Source organism: Aspergillus campestris (genome assembly GCF_002847485.1).
Source record: "Aspergillus campestris IBT 28561 chromosome Unknown P168scaffold_2, whole genome shotgun sequence".
Classification (NCBI taxonomy): Eukaryota; Fungi; Ascomycota; class Eurotiomycetes; order Eurotiales; family Aspergillaceae; genus Aspergillus; species Aspergillus campestris.
Window position 1 is genome coordinate 1,897,504 of NW_020194337.1, and position 14,480 is coordinate 1,911,983.

The window sequence follows — 14,480 nt, forward strand, 5'->3', positions numbered from 1 at the left end:
AATCACAACCCAATCCTAACCCCCCCTTTTTGATTCAAGTTCTTTTGTTTCTTTGGTTTTGAAAAATCGCCCGTTGACGACCTATCATACCGGTAGGGACATGCGACTGGTCTCATCGTGATGCCAGGCCTCGAAGTTCCAGGAGAATTTCTAAGGCATGCTGTCTTGGATACTGTTGTCCCGCATGCTTCGAATATAGATCTAGAGGCGGCGTTGACGTCGGCATTAGAAGGAGGCGCAGATGACCTGACCTCCGTACTCGCATCCATACCCCAACGGTCGCTTTTGTTCTTTGGTATGTGAGGATCTTTTGTCCGGGTCGGACCTACTCTTACTCATGGATAGTTTAATCTAGATGAATTCTGTACCGTCAGCATCGTCCTGCGACTCTCCAACTGTTCGCAAAACAGCTTGAAACACCACCTCCAGAACCTGGAGATCAAGCTCGATGGCTTCGCAATCGACCCAGCTGAGACGGTCGCGGAGAATCCAACACCGACGAGGGATTTGATTTTCTCGGGGTTTGTTAATCCGCAGGAAGAGCCACTGGTTGTCGTGAACGAGTTTGAGGGAGAGGCTGGGAGTGGAAATCATGTCTACGCGATCTGGAATATTGAGACGTTTATCAGTACTTCTCCCAGCGTCTTTTCCGCTTACTCTGACTGTTTACTGATACTGTTCTTTCATAGGGCGCCCGCGGATACGCATTCAACAGCCCTCCCTTTTGTTTATCGCCTCTGCCAGCCTGAACCCCTCCGAGAGTCGACCAGAAGATTTGGTTGACGATGACTACCTCCCACCCATGATTCCAGCGTCTACAAACATCTTGCAACCCCTGTCGGGAGATAAGTCGCTCAAGCGAAAGGATCCTTTCTTGCCTGCGTCGAGACTGTTGCGAGTCGTGCCGGCCCAATACAGCGAGAACCCCATCTACAATGTCCAACAAGAGTCCGGCCATCCCATACGGGTAGTCCCTGCGGCGAGTGCGAGGATACGCTATGTTCGGTTAAACTCCTTTTCGGGGCAGCCCGCGACCATCGCAAGCCTGGACCTGGAGGTAACGCCATATTTGAACTGCGACGTTGTCTTCGACAAGGCCGATCTGCACATGTCGGATGGGACAGTCGAGCTCATGTCGAATGCGCCCGGACTCGTTCCGCCGATACAGTGCCGCCCGCGCGACAATATCACTCTGATGTACAAATTGACACCGGAATACGGCCCGGATCCAAACCCGACGGCAACGGCCATGGCGTGCTTTCTGGACATCTCTCTGGAGGCCGTTATCAAGCTCTCCGAGGACAGCTGCCCGCGGATCCTCATGCAGTGGAGGACCAATGTGGACTTTTCCATGGCTCTCAATCCCAACTTTGGTGGCCCGAGTCAAGCGTTGCAGCGGATCCACCGTCCCTCGAGTCTCTCGATGGTGCCTCCCATCCAGACCACCCCCCTCGGAGGAGCCCCTCCGCCCAGCAGGGGGTCTATTCGGGAGCGAGCCTATTCTACAGTCGACCAAGGCGTGAGCATCTCGTTCTCCGGGCCTACCAGTGTTGAAGTGGGCAAGGCATTCTCCTGGGACGTATTCATCGTCAATCGTTCCCCCGCGCCTCGTAAATTCGCCATTTTCGCCATTCCGCGAAAGAAGCGGGCGGACTCGAGGGGACATAGTGCGCGACCGTCGTCCGCGTCGCTTTCGGGCCGGAAAGAGCACCAGGTCGCCGAAGCGGTCACCGATGACAATATCGTCCATGCGATGCAGAAGACGGTGACCGGCCAGGAAGCCGACCTTGTCTCTTTGAGCACCGATCTGCGTGTCGGGTAAGTTTTCGCCGCATCCTTCCACCCCTCCGCTACGATCTAACTTGTCCAATTTTTCAGCCCCCTCTTACCGGGCACCTGCTTTGCGACCGAATTAAAACTGCTTCCGCTGGCGGTGGGCGCTCTCCACCTGGAGGCTGTGCGCCTAATCGACGCCAATACGAACGAGCCGACCGATATCAAAGACCTCCCAGACATTCTTGTCTATGATCGGAAGGGGGTCCCCACGCCCACGCCGGATGTATCATAAGCAGGGAACGATTCAATGTACGTTCCGTCTACGATGTAAATGCATAGATGTCAGAGTCGCGGTGGGGCTAGAATAATCCATACCTATAATATTACTCTATATATAGATTTATATATACTCCGTACTCCGTGCACACCAACATATATGCGCACCTTTGCTCGTGTAAATAAATCCAAACTAAATTCTATATTATTTGAAACAGCTTACTGTATTTCACGTGAAAATGTACTACCCATCATAATCGTTACAATCATCAAATCTGTAACCTAGAGTCGTTGACAATTCAAGTGCGGAGAGATGGTCATGGAGTGTCACTGGCCAGTAAGGTGGGCGGTGACAGTGGATTCTCCCCCTTCTCCCCCATCAGGATCGGCACAGCCGCGATGACGCCCTCCTTGCTGTTTGGTAGACTAGTCCGACTTGGTTCATACTGTACGCAGTAGGCCATCCTTGTTTCTATGACTTATTGGTTACCTTTTCAGTCTTTCATCTGGACGGACAACCTGGATTCTAATCCATAATCATCCTCTTCTCCTTCTTTCTCCCTATTCCTCTTTATTTCCCCTTCGCCTCTGCAACAAGTACTCCTGTCATTCCCGGTCGTTCGAGCCGGTCTGTTGCATTTCCCCAAACCTTGTGGGAAGGAAATCTGGACAGATCTGACGTTCCACACTGTTCCAAATATCCTTACAAGATCCCTTAGTAGGGGGCGTGGGTCTGGTGCCGATTTGCCTACCTGTTACTTTCCCCCCAGCGATCCTCTTTTGCGTCATTCCAGACCGCCAAGGGCACATATTTCCAGGTTCTTTTGCCTCTCGGCCCTATCTCGCTGCAATAAATCCGGATATATATTGTTTTTTTTTTTATTCCAAGGGGCATTCAGCATGTTCTTCACAACGCGTCGAAGAATTTTGGACGGTCTGAACAGGCGGTACATCTACGGTCGTTTCGTATGTGACCCTTCTCCTTCCCCCCGGGCGCTTCGGAGTCCTCTCTCTTTGTGATATGAATGGGGTTTTTTGCTTTTTTCTTTTGCTTTGAGATTGGTACTAATTTGTTCCCCCTTTGTGATTTTGATTGACAGCCTTTACTTCATTGCATTATCTTCTTCATCGAGATGGTAGCGACCACACGGCTGGCCGCCAAGTTCAACTCCTACTATGCCGAAAAGCCGGGTGAGGATGCCTGACTCCCAATACTATGCGGACGCATCGGCTAACCTCTCTTCTGTACAGTGTTGACCACCATGGTCACCAATGCGGTATGTTCGCACGCGAAAGCAAAGATATCATTTGTGAACTAAATTGACTGACTGGATGATACCCTTTTCAGATCTTGGGCGGGGTCGCAGATACCGTTGCGCAACTGATCACAGCCTACAGAGCTCGTCCCGGACGCAGACATGCCGACGATGATGATCTCGTTTCGATCGAGTTCCGCGACCTTGACAAGAAACACAACCCGCCGGCGTTTGGGGAGTTGGGCCATACGACGCACCCCCCGTTCGATTTTGAGCGGCTGACCCGGTTCATGTCGTATGGTTTCTTCATGGCGCCTCTCCAATTCCAGTGGTTTGGCTTCTTGTCCCGGGCGTTCCCCCTCACCAAGGTCAACCCGAGTCTTTCGGCATTGAAGCGGGTGGCTTGCGACCAGTTGATCTTCGCTCCCTTCGGTACGAGCTTTGGTGTCTTATCTCCTGGATATATGATTGGTGTTTAACATGCTTTCTAGGTCTGGGGTGCTTCTTCACCTTCATGACGGTGGCTGAGGGTGGTGGGCGCAGGGCCTTGACTCGCAAGTTTCAGGATGTCTACCTGCCTACCCTCAAAGCCAATTTCGTTCTCTGGCCTGCCGTGCAGATTCTGAATTTCCGGGTCGTTCCCATCCAGTTCCAGATTGTAAGTGATTGTCTCGTGGAAGAGTACAAGGGCTTTGCAGCTAACCGACTTCCGGTACAGCCGTTCGTGTCGACCATCGGTATCGCGTGGACTGCATATCTGTCTTTGACCAACTCCGCCGAGGAGGAATAAACCACCCCTCAGCGCTTGTGTCCCTATCACATTCGTTTTTGGTTGTCTTTCCGGTGGTAGTTCAGGTTAGCGTCTTTCTCCCATTTCTTCTGGTGTGCTTTGGTGCTTTGTATCGGCGTCATATGGGTTCGGGTTGTTGTTGGTGTTACTCTCGCTTGTGTATAAGATTTATACGCTCTTTGATAATCTTTCGGAGGGACAGGGGGCGTTGAATGCTGTGTTATGATAAAAATCCGTATTCTAGGTGCAGGTGTCGGAAGCTGTTTAATTGCAAATACACGAGCTGGTGAACTATACAGAGTCTACTGAAACGGACGGAGCTCTCTTTCGTCCACGAAAACCAACGTGGGTCTCTACGAGCAACGGTCCACAGGAGATTCGGAGCGGCAGGGACTCAAGGAAGTGAATAACCCCCTATGTCCGGGGTCAATACAAAGAAAATAAATCGCCGATCGCCTGCATTCGATCCGAGGCTATCGAGAATTCTCAGGCAGGCCCCGGGGCCTTCCGTCATCGATCGCGGACATTGACATCAGTCCCGCAACAGCCCGATGCGTCAGCGAATCTCACCGGACGCCCCACCATGCGGGCAAAACAAGTGCTCCCTCAGCTACCCCGCCGCTCACCGTGACCGTATTAAGTGTGGTGTTCCTCTCCTTTTTCAATTCTTCTTCTTGTAAACATCCAAGTCAATTCTCCAAGGTAATTGAGCTTCAGTTTACTGTGTCGTCTAACAACCCAGCTCTTGCTAATCAACCCCGCTTTCAATCAGAACCGTCATAATGTCTCTCTCCAACAAGCTCGCTATCACTGACGTCGACCTCAAGGACAAGCGTGTCCTCATCCGGGTATGTGCTCCTTCCAAGGGTGAACGGAGCTATGGAGGAGAGTACTGATATCAATCCATTGAACAGGTCGACTTCAACGTCCCCCTCAACGACAAGAAGGAGATCACCAACAACCAGCGTATCGTCGGTGCCCTCCCCACCATCAAGTACGCCGTCGAGAATGGCGCCAAGGCCGTCGTCCTCATGTCCCACCTGGGCCGTCCGGATGGCAAGAAGAACGACAAGTACAGCCTGAAGCCCGTGGCTGCCGAGCTGGAGAAGCTGCTCGGCCGCAACGTCATCTTCTCCGAGGACTGCGTTGGCAAGCAGGTCGAGGAGATCGTCAACAAGGCCTCTGGTGGCCAGCTCGTCCTCCTGGAGAACCTGCGCTTCCACCCCGAGGAGGAGGGAAGCTACAAGGATGCCGAGGGCAAGAAGGTCAAGGTCGACAAGGAGCAGGTTGCTGAGTTCCGCAAGGGACTTACTGCTCTGGGTGATGTCTATATCAGTATGTCTCCCCCCTTTCTATTATCGTTCTTGGAAGAAAACCAGCACACTAACGTCTTCCAGACGACGCGTTCGGCACTGCCCACCGCGCCCACAGCTCCATGGTCGGCGTCGAGGTGCCGCAGAAGGCTTCCGGCTTCCTGGTGAAGAAGGAGCTCGACTACTTCGCCAAGGCCCTGGAGAACCCCGCGCGCCCCTTCCTGGCCATCCTCGGCGGCGCCAAGGTCTCCGACAAGATCCAGCTGATCGACAACCTGCTGCCCAAGGTCAACAGCCTGATCATCACGGGCGCCATGGCCTTCACCTTCAAGAAGGCCCTGGAGGGCGTCAAGATCGGCAACAGCCTCTTCGACGAGGCCGGCGCCAAGATCGTCGGCGACGTCGTCGAGAAGGCCAAGAAGCACAACGTCAAGCTGGTCCTCCCCGTCGACTACATCACCGCCGACAAGTTCGCCGCCGATGCCAACACCGGCAAGGCCACCGACGCCGAGGGCATCCCCGACGGCTACATGGGCCTCGACGTCGGCGAGAAGAGCGTCGAGCTCTACAAGCAGACCATCGCCGAGTCCAAGACCATCCTGTGGAACGGCCCCTGCGGTGTCTTCGAGCTGGAGCCCTTCGCCAGCGGCACCAAGAACACCCTCGACGCTGTCGTCAAGGCCGCCCAGGACGGCGCCATCGTCATCATCGGCGGTGGTGACACCGCCACCGTCGCGGCCAAGTACGGCGCCGAGGACAAGCTCAGCCACGTCTCCACCGGTGGTGGTGCCTCGCTTGAGCTCCTGGAGGGCAAGGACCTCCCCGGTGTTTCCGCTCTGTCCAGTAAGTAAATGTGTGGAGAAAATTGGGGTGTGTCTTCGGGCGGAAAATGATGTCTTTTCTTTTCTTTTCTTTTCTTAATCTATGATGTAATGTACAATGAGCATGAAATATAAGCAAGCAAAAAAGAAGTTCAAAACCGCATTCTAATGATAGAACAATGATAGACACGGGTCCTAAGCTGTGAGAGCAGTACGCTTGGGTTTCTCGCCTGAACACTATCGTCTAATGAGTATGGTTCACACTAATGAGGGCAATTGACTTGATTCCTTGAAGAGACTGGACAACTCAGTCTATCAAAATAAGATACTCGCTCGTAGGATAATATAAAATAAAAAGTAATCTCTGCGTGAAGCAGCATGGGATCACCGACCGACCCCAAACATCCTCATCTGTGAGATTGCATCGCTTTTTAGATGCATGTAAAGAAAATGCCCTTTCCTTTTTTCGACACAACATCCAACCCCTCTACCCCTCTACAATCACGTTGCCATTGTTTTCTATCGTGGTACTTTCGGCCTGCTTTCTTTTCTTTTCCTTTGTGTTGTGTCCTCCGACTGAGCTTTAGACAACATCATCTCGAACCGGATCAATATCCTTGCGTCTCATCGTGGTATAGGTAGGAAGTTTCTTGCTCGTTTGCTTGCTTGCTTGATGGATGGATGGATGGATGGATGGAATTAAACTGATTCTTCGATTGTATTCCCGTAATAATAACCAATCATCATTTCATCTCGTGGACCCGAAACACACGCCAGTCTGATTGCCGACTAATGGGATGCTTCGACCTTTTTCAGTTCCTCTCTGTTGGTAGAATATGTGTTAGTCAATCCTGACATATGGGTGGGTTTGAAATGGCAATGGTAGTGATAACAAAGAGACGAAGGTCGCCCCGCAACCAAGGAAATGAAAGGAAAGGAAAGGGAAGGGAAAAACGCACTTCAACTGCTTTGAGAAATCCTCAGCCGCATCGTCATCGTCCCAGCTCTCCTCCCACAGGTGGTTTTCTGTCCCGTTGGCGCCTGCCTGCTCGGATTCCTCCTGGGGCCAGTCTGCAGTAAATAAGACCGTTGGTCAGCGCAATCCGTCCAGTCATTCGTTCACCGCGTCGGTGTGTTTAAATCTAAAACCCCTCCTGGTGATGAAAGGCTCACCTTCGACGGGGAAATCTTCGAACTCGTCGTCTTCTTCCAGCACCGGGGGCTTCTGTTCTTGCTGGGGCTGCTGTGTCGGTTCGGCCTTGGTTTGGGGCTGACTTGTGTTCGACATGGTGGAGGTGTGGTGTGTGTGTCGCAGTCGTGGCGGGAAATATAGAAAGCGAGAAGGTAGGTCCGAGTAAGAGTGGATATAGAAGTCGAGTGGGGTGGTGGGGGAATGGTGAGTAGGGAGGATTGTAATGAAGTTGTTGTCTGGCGGAGAGGTATTGTAGCTCTGCCAGCGCGGAGTAAGGTTGACCGCCCGCACTGACGTTCGCTACTAATTACGGAGTGCTCAATGATGTGGTACCCGCCCTGCTCTGTTTCAATGGACTATTCTTTTGGATTGATCCCTGGACGATCAGTCCTCTTTCATTTCTTTTGGAATTATGTGGATTGTTTTGGGTACTAGCTTCTAGGCATCACTGAAGAAAGAGGCTGAGTTAATAGGCATCGAATTGTAGGAGTAGTAAGATTGGTAAGGTCAGCCTCAGGCCCTGAAGGATTCGGCATAGACCGGCATAAGCTCGCATAAATCACATTATTATGAACTTGGAAGGCAAATCCCCAGTTAGTTAAACCTGTTCATGGAATTACACCGAATAGAATAAGATCATTGTCTATGGACGGTTACAAAGCTAACTCGGAGCTAACCAGCTCAATACTAGTCTCTTGGTCTGGAACTTGTCTGACTTATCTCCATCTTGTCATGCCGAAACCTCCGTTTCGCCCGTTGGTTCGCGGTGGACCATAGGCTTGTGCCTTGGGTGAATTTTCATTTATTATGCATCTACTTCCTCCTCGACTTTTCTTTTTCTCTCTCTCTTTGTTACTTTTCTCTCTTCCTCACGCTGCCCATGGGGTTGGTTTATGCTCTCGGAAATTCTGCCACATTCTCGGTCTGTGTCTCGATGAGAGCATCGATATTGCTCCCCTTCCGTCGTTCGTTTCTTGTTTTGGGGTTCGGGCCCCGCCGACTCTCTGTTCGGCTCGATCAGCCTTGAATTTCGCCTTACAATTGCCTCGTTGGCGAGTCTGGACATTTTCTTGAATTTCCATCGATTTGTTCTCCCACACCACTGTCGATCCGGTGGCAACCGCATATACTTCAGCATGTTCCGGGTGGGTTCGTGGCTCTACGGCAAAAAGCCGAACGCCAATGACTCAACCCAGTCGCTCGATTCGCTCGCCGAACTGCGTGATCGTGAGTGTCTCGGAACTACATAGCTACCACCTTGCGATGTACAATATGCTGATCGGTGTTTTTGGCGTTGAAAGTGGATGATGCTTTGAAGGGTATGCATTTCCGACTCCGATCGTTTTATCAGCCCCGCCGCTTCGTGGATGATGTGACCATGTACTGATTGGGGCGCCTTAAACAGCTGCCACACTCATCCTCAATGACGATGTAGATGGTGCCGAGAGTGGCCTCGCTGAAGGCATTTCATCGTTCCACCATGTAAGTCTGACCGGAGTTGTCGGCCAGTTCGCCCCCGCGCCGTCAGCCGCTGACCATGTTCTCTCGTGTCGCATAGCTCGGTCGCGGTGTCGTCGCATTTATTCGGGCGACCTTGGGATTCGAACAGGAGATCATGCGCCAAGGTTCGTTGTCAACTGGACCTTCGTCGCTTGCGATGCAAAGTGTGGCTGACGCCAGCTGACTCCCCGCAGCGTCGGAAAGATTGAACATGGCGGAAAACACTGCCTACAGCGACCAGAATAAGGCCCAACACAATTCCAACGCGCCGAACTCCTACCACTCGCAGATGTATGCGCCGGGAACAGAGTTCGCTCTCGTTCAGGCTATGGCTCAGCTCATGAGCGCCGTGGTTGGGGTCCTCAACGAGAGTCTCACGGAGAGTATCAAGGGTTTCTATAAGTTGCGAAAGGCCTATATCGCCTTAGACGCCATCTTGAAGATGGAGCAGAAGTTCATCCAGGAGAAGCGGTCTGCTGATCCGAAGCGTTCGGTACCCAGCACTGAACCAACCAAGCCAGATCCGAAAGCCGCCGCCTCGGAAACGGCCAGAATCTCGCAGCAGTTATCGGAAATGAACGTCTCGGACTCTGATGTGTCAACGGACTCGTCCAGCCGCGCTCAATCGGACATGTTGAGCCACGACCCCGACTCGGATATCTTCCACAACCGCATCGATGTCTTCGTGCACTCCGGCGCCAATTTTTGCTTCGGCATTCTGCTGTTGCTCATTTCCATGGTGCCCCCCGCGTTCAGCAAACTTCTCAGTATCATCGGATTCCACGGAGACAAGGAGCGAGGGCTGCGGATGTTGTGGCAGGCGAGCAAGTTCCATAACTTGATCGGTGCCATCTCTGCCTTTGCCATCCTCGGGTATTACAACGGGTTCGTTCGTTACTGTGACATCATGCCTGACGCCGGGGAAGATGGCGACGTGCAGGGCTATCCCCAGGAGAGACTCGAAGCTCTCTTGGGGGTGATGCGGAAACGATTTCCTAACAGTCAGCTTTGGGTCCTCGAAGAATCGAGAATGAAAGGTGCCAACAAGGATCTCGATACGGCATTGGAGCTTTTGTGCGGCGAAGACCGCAGTCCATTGAAGCAGGTTGAGGCTTTGAGGGTGTTTGAGCGGAGTTTGAATGCGATGTATCTCCACAAGTATGAACTGTGTGCGGAGTCGTTTATTGAGGTAGCTTTGCCCTTTCTCTCCCATCAGCCTATCCTCTTGATTTGCTGATGCTGACTGTGAACCCAGTGTGTCGACCTCAATTCTTGGTCTCGTTCATTGTACTATTACATCGCTGGGGCGTCGCATCTTACCTTATACCGAGGTGCTCTGGAAACGGACCCTACTGCAGCATCCAAACATGCGGAGAAGGCCACCGAATACTTCCGGATAGCACCCACTCTAGCCGGAAAGAAAAAGTTCATGGCCCGACAGCTACCATTCGACGTTTTTGTTGCACGAAAGGTAGCCAAGTGGGAGGCCCGCGCCAAGGAGTGGAAGGTACCTCTCGTCGAGGCCGTCGGGGTCGACCCCGTGGAGGAGATGATCTTCTTCTGGAACGGCCACAGCCGGATGACAACGGAGCAACTCGAGGAGTCCCTCGAGAAACTCGCCTGGTCCGAAAATCCCGCTAACAAGACCTGGTCCAAGGAAGGCGTCGAGGAGAAAGCCATCCTGCAGTTGCTGCGAGCGGCCGTTTTCCGGTCGATGCGCAAACACGAGCAGGCTAGGGAGATTCTCAAAACGGATGTTCTGCACCACGACAAGGCGACGTTCAACGGTCACCTCAAAGATAACTGGATCTTGCCTGTCGCTAACTTCGAGATGGCCGCCAACTGCTGGATGGAACGCCCGGCGTACACACCCAACCACGGTGCTCCCGACGCTCACGATACCGCCCCGGAGCCGTCTCCAAAGCCCGCTGATCCCGCCGCCGCAGCGCAGCTGGAAGAACAAAAAGTGCGCGAGTGTAAGGAGTATCTGGAGAAGGCGGCGCGCTGGGAGAGCTACGAGCTCGATGCTCGCATCGGGCTCAAGGTCACGGCCGCCATGGAGGCCGTGAACAAGTGGGAGAGTATGCACTCTTCGGCATGATTCGATGTATTATGATCTTGTAAATCTGCCTTTACGGTCGATGGGAAATCGGAAATCTGGGAGAACCTAGCGTTGGTTCGGGGTTTGTGGGACGGGATGGGATTCACGGATAGAGGATGGCTGGCGAATGCACTACACGACACATCTGGTTTTGTATATAGCGTAGACTAAATGGAGTTTATCTGATTCTAGTCACTTTGGGCGTTCTATCGGTATAGAATAATCTAGGACAGTAAAGGGTAAAGACAGGTGCCATGAGCTGTCCGCGGGGTCACGTTTAGCAGAAGCCCATGTGACCTCGCCTCGATGTACATGCATATCCAACTATAAACTGAGTCTTCAACGACGATCACCTCAAATCCAATCAACATCTTTTCCCATCCCAGTCACTACCATGGAAGCCAAGCTACTGCCAGCCCAACAATGCAAGGAGTCAATAACCAACTGCACAACATCCAAAACCCAAACCCCAATACTTATTGCCGAGCTCCCCCAGCGTACCACGGTCCACCCATTCGTCCCACACCTTATCCACCAACGGTGGCGATCTTTACCGGAAGCACCCACCCAACGTGTACCCGGAAAAATTTCCGACGGATTCATCGCTCGGAACGTCACCGACACCTTCAAGATGGAGCAGCTCTCGGGATTGAAACGTGAAACAGAATACGTAGGTTGCGCTTGTTCGCTGCGCCAATTGTCTTGACTACTACTATCTTTGGAATGCCGATGAGATGAAATATCGGCATGACATCGCACAAGTGCATGGACGGATCGAAAAATAGATCGAAGGCGAGAGGAGAGCTCGTTCGGACGTCCGACTGGGCAGCGCGGATGTTGCCCGGCTAAGACGGCTCTTCAAGCATTCCTAGCTCTGTGGTCACACCTCTTATAAGCTCTAGTTCCTGTTCATAGCGAATGCTTGGTTCTGTTTAGGAGGTCGAACCATCTTGATTTATATTTATTTTTTGTTTCAATTGTCTCGCTGATTCGTCAGGGAGGTACCTTCACCTTGAGTTTGCGTTCGAGGCTTCTCGGCTTGCTTTCCGGGTATCACTCTTCCCCGGTTTTCTTTGTGGATCAAATTCAGCTTTTATTTAATTTTTATATTTCATTCTTGTCGCATTGCTTCTTGCTCGCTGTTAAACCCCAATTGGGAAGCATTCATGTGGAACAAAAAAGCGACTTAGAGAGCCTTTTTTTTTCCCTTTAGCGCAACGATCCGATATACCAATGAGGTCATGGCTGAAAACCGCCAATACTCCTCCCGGTCCTCCACCGATGATATCTCCTCCATAGAGCAGCAGCACACCCACGACGATGGCCTCCCAATCCAGCCGTTAGAGAAGCACAGCACGGCGACCTCGGGTTTTTCGGCGCTCGAGCGCCGCGCTACTTCAATACTCTCGGGAATCCGGAGTCGGGAGCCCGGCCAGACTGCGCGGTTCACGCACCCTCTAACGAGTACCAAAACTACGGAAGATGTAATTGTGGATTTTGATGGGCCTGATGATCCCTATAAACCGCTTAATTGGGTCTTCAAGAAAAAGTGTATCACTACGCTGCTGTATGGTCTGACTACGATGGGTATGTATTGTTCACTTGGCTCGCGCGTACAATGGCTAATCTATATATTCAGGTGCTACGTGGGCAAGTTCAATGTATGGACCGCATTTTCTTGGTGCTTTTATCCCTTCTTGTGCCCTTTATTGACGTCTCTAGTTACTCAACAGGTACCCAGCAGGTCATGTCGGAGTTCCGGATTGGTGAGGTACCATCTACATTAGGTACCGCGTTGTTACTCTTTGGCTTCGGTATGTGCCATCCTGATCAATGCTTTGTTTCTGTTGTCTAATAGTCGCCCTAGGACTGGGACCTCTTGTATGGGCCCCACTCTCTGAGGTTTACGGACGTAAACCCGCTGTGTTGATACCTTACTTCGTCGCCGCGATATTTTCCTTTGGCTCCGCAACGGCCAAGGATACTCAAACGCTCATGATCACCCGGTTCTTTACTGGCTTCTTTGGCTCCGCGCCGGTAACAAACACGGGTGGCGTGTTGGGCGATATCTGGACCGCAGAACAGCGAGGAGCTGCCATTGTGGGGTATGCAATGGCCGTTGTCGGCGGGCCAGTGCTGGGTCCCATTGTGGGTGGCGCGATCTGTCAGAGCTATCTCGGCTGGAGATGGACCCAATATGTACGTTGACCGTTTCGTGCATCGCATGGCAGTCATACTAACTAACCACCCAGATCACCGGCATCATGATGATGTTCTTCCTCGCAATGGACGTCATCTTCCTCGACGAGAGCTATCCCCCCGTCCTCCTAGTCTACAAAGCGCAGAGACTCCGCTTCGAGAGCGGCAACTGGGCCCTCCACGCACGCCACGAAGAATGGGACGTGACCCTAAAAGAGCTCGGCAACAAGTACCTAATCCGACCCTTCGCCCTCCTCGCAACCCCCATCTGCTTCCTCGTCGCCCTCTACGCCTCCTTCGTCTACGGCATCCTCTACCTCAGTCTCGCCTCCTTCCCAATCGAATTCCAAGAAGTCCGCGGCTGGAACCAAGTCGTCGGCGCACTCCCCTTCCTCGCCTACCTCGTCGGCATCCTCATGGGCGCCTGCGTCAACCTCTACAACCAAAAATTCTACATCTCCCGCTTCAAGCAAAACAACAACTTCCCCGTCCCCGAAGCCCGTCTCCCGCCCATGATGCTCGGCTCCGTCGTCTTCGCTGCAGGCCTTTTCGTCTTCGGCTGGACCGGCCGCCCTGACATCCACTGGATCGCGCCTAACATCGGCGCCGTCCTCATGGGCCTCGGCTTCTTCACGATCTTCCAGGCGGCCCTCAACTACCTCATCGATACCTTCCAGGCTGTTGCGGCCAGCGCCGTCGCGGCTAATACCTTCCTGCGCAGTCTGTTCGCTGGCTGCTTCCCGCTGTTCACGAGCATCATGTATCGTCGTCTCGGCGTAAACTGGGCGTCTAGTATCTTGGGCTTTTGTGCCGTGGCGCTGATTCCGATCCCGTTTTTGTTTTATGTATTCGGGAAACGTATTCGTGCTAAAGGGAAATGGTCTCGGGCTTCTGTTTATGGGAGTTAGGTTCTTGCCATTCGCATTGGAGAGACAAGTGAAAAAAAGTAATAAAATAACAAGGCCACCGATAATAATCTTCTCCGGTACAGGTGCGTCAGCGATTGTCTTGTGGGCTGGCTTTATTATATGTGTTTCGCTCATTATACCCTGAATCCTTTTCTTTGTCTTTTTTTCCTATCCTTCATGAAGGCTCAGTCACGACACATGAGATACCACTGTTTTGCATTAATGGACCATGTACACAAAGTCTTTGCATAGGTTGTTATGGAGATGTATTTAACTACTACTTTAATGCCATCATGAAGTCATGTACCTTGTATGTAACCTTAATGTATAGAGCAGACTGACTGGCAG

At 52.2% G+C, this 14,480-nt stretch overlaps 6 protein-coding genes across 6 annotated transcripts; 5 read left to right on the top strand and 1 right to left on the bottom strand.

Annotated features, from left to right (window-relative positions):
* The first annotated feature begins 42 nt into the window (after positions 1–42).
* Positions 43–2,146, top strand: P168DRAFT_248698 (TRAPP trafficking subunit Trs65 domain-containing protein). Its single transcript, XM_024834133.1, has 4 exons — positions 43–295; positions 356–628; positions 690–1,818; positions 1,879–2,146. The coding sequence occupies exons 1-4, from the start codon at positions 121–123 to the stop codon at positions 2,066–2,068; spliced, it is 1,767 nt and encodes a 588-aa protein (XP_024696153.1). The 5' UTR covers positions 43–120; the 3' UTR covers positions 2,069–2,146.
* Positions 2,147–2,952: 806 nt separating this feature from the next.
* Positions 2,953–4,579, top strand: P168DRAFT_338597 (Mpv17/PMP22 family protein; the record flags this gene model as incomplete). Its single annotated transcript, XM_024841765.1, has 6 exons — positions 2,953–3,018; positions 3,153–3,243; positions 3,304–3,329; positions 3,401–3,740; positions 3,800–3,966; positions 4,027–4,579. The coding sequence occupies 6 exons, from the start codon at positions 2,953–2,955 to the stop codon at positions 4,096–4,098; spliced, it is 762 nt and encodes a 253-aa protein (XP_024696154.1). The 3' UTR covers positions 4,099–4,579.
* A 257-nt stretch (positions 4,580–4,836) lies between these two features.
* On the top strand, positions 4,837–6,534 carry pgkA (phosphoglycerate kinase pgkA). The gene is made up of 4 exons (XM_024834865.1): positions 4,837–4,946; positions 5,013–5,433; positions 5,496–6,255; positions 6,420–6,534. The coding sequence occupies exons 1-4, from the start codon at positions 4,881–4,883 to the stop codon at positions 6,436–6,438; spliced, it is 1,266 nt and encodes a 421-aa protein (XP_024696155.1). The 5' UTR covers positions 4,837–4,880; the 3' UTR covers positions 6,439–6,534.
* Positions 6,535–7,021: 487 nt separating this feature from the next.
* On the bottom strand, positions 7,022–7,520 carry P168DRAFT_316056 (proteasome regulatory particle lid subunit SEM1; the record flags this gene model as incomplete). Its single annotated transcript, XM_024839956.1, has 3 exons — positions 7,022–7,055; positions 7,192–7,303; positions 7,406–7,520. The coding sequence occupies 3 exons, from the start codon at positions 7,518–7,520 to the stop codon at positions 7,022–7,024; spliced, it is 261 nt and encodes an 86-aa protein (XP_024696156.1).
* Positions 7,521–8,197: 677 nt separating this feature from the next.
* Positions 8,198–11,199, top strand: P168DRAFT_288024 (TTC39/IML2 family protein). The gene is made up of 6 exons (XM_024836699.1): positions 8,198–8,651; positions 8,726–8,743; positions 8,830–8,906; positions 8,983–9,049; positions 9,119–10,113; positions 10,180–11,199. The coding sequence occupies exons 1-6, from the start codon at positions 8,561–8,563 to the stop codon at positions 11,023–11,025; spliced, it is 2,094 nt and encodes a 697-aa protein (XP_024696157.1). The 5' UTR covers positions 8,198–8,560; the 3' UTR covers positions 11,026–11,199.
* Positions 11,200–12,266: 1,067 nt separating this feature from the next.
* On the top strand, positions 12,267–14,404 carry P168DRAFT_248706 (MFS transporter; the record flags this gene model as incomplete). The annotated part of the gene is made up of 5 exons (XM_024834134.1): positions 12,267–12,612; positions 12,665–12,686; positions 12,748–12,839; positions 12,893–13,224; positions 13,278–14,404. 5 exons carry the CDS (start codon positions 12,267–12,269, stop codon positions 14,130–14,132), a joined length of 1,647 nt encoding a protein of 548 aa, XP_024696158.1. The 3' UTR covers positions 14,133–14,404.
* Between the last annotated feature and the right edge of the window lie 76 nt (positions 14,405–14,480).

Coding starts and splice junctions, on each gene's coding strand:
- pgkA (XM_024834865.1), top strand. CDS start 4,881: ATGTCTCTCTCCAACAAGCTCGCTATCACTGACGTCGACCTCAAGGAC. Junction 4,947..5,012: donor ACAAGCGTGTCCTCATCCGG/GTATGTGCTCCT, acceptor TCCATTGAACAG/GTCGACTTCAACGTCCCCCT. Junction 5,434..5,495: donor TCTGGGTGATGTCTATATCA/GTATGTCTCCCC, acceptor AACGTCTTCCAG/ACGACGCGTTCGGCACTGCC.
- P168DRAFT_288024 (XM_024836699.1), top strand. CDS start 8,561: ATGTTCCGGGTGGGTTCGTGGCTCTACGGCAAAAAGCCGAACGCCAAT. Junction 8,907..8,982: donor GCATTTCATCGTTCCACCAT/GTAAGTCTGACC, acceptor CGTGTCGCATAG/CTCGGTCGCGGTGTCGTCGC. Junction 10,114..10,179: donor GTGCGGAGTCGTTTATTGAG/GTAGCTTTGCCC, acceptor CTGTGAACCCAG/TGTGTCGACCTCAATTCTTG.
- P168DRAFT_248698 (XM_024834133.1), top strand. CDS start 121: ATGCCAGGCCTCGAAGTTCCAGGAGAATTTCTAAGGCATGCTGTCTTG. Junction 296..355: donor ACGGTCGCTTTTGTTCTTTG/GTATGTGAGGAT, acceptor AGTTTAATCTAG/ATGAATTCTGTACCGTCAGC. Junction 629..689: donor GAATATTGAGACGTTTATCA/GTACTTCTCCCA, acceptor GTTCTTTCATAG/GGCGCCCGCGGATACGCATT.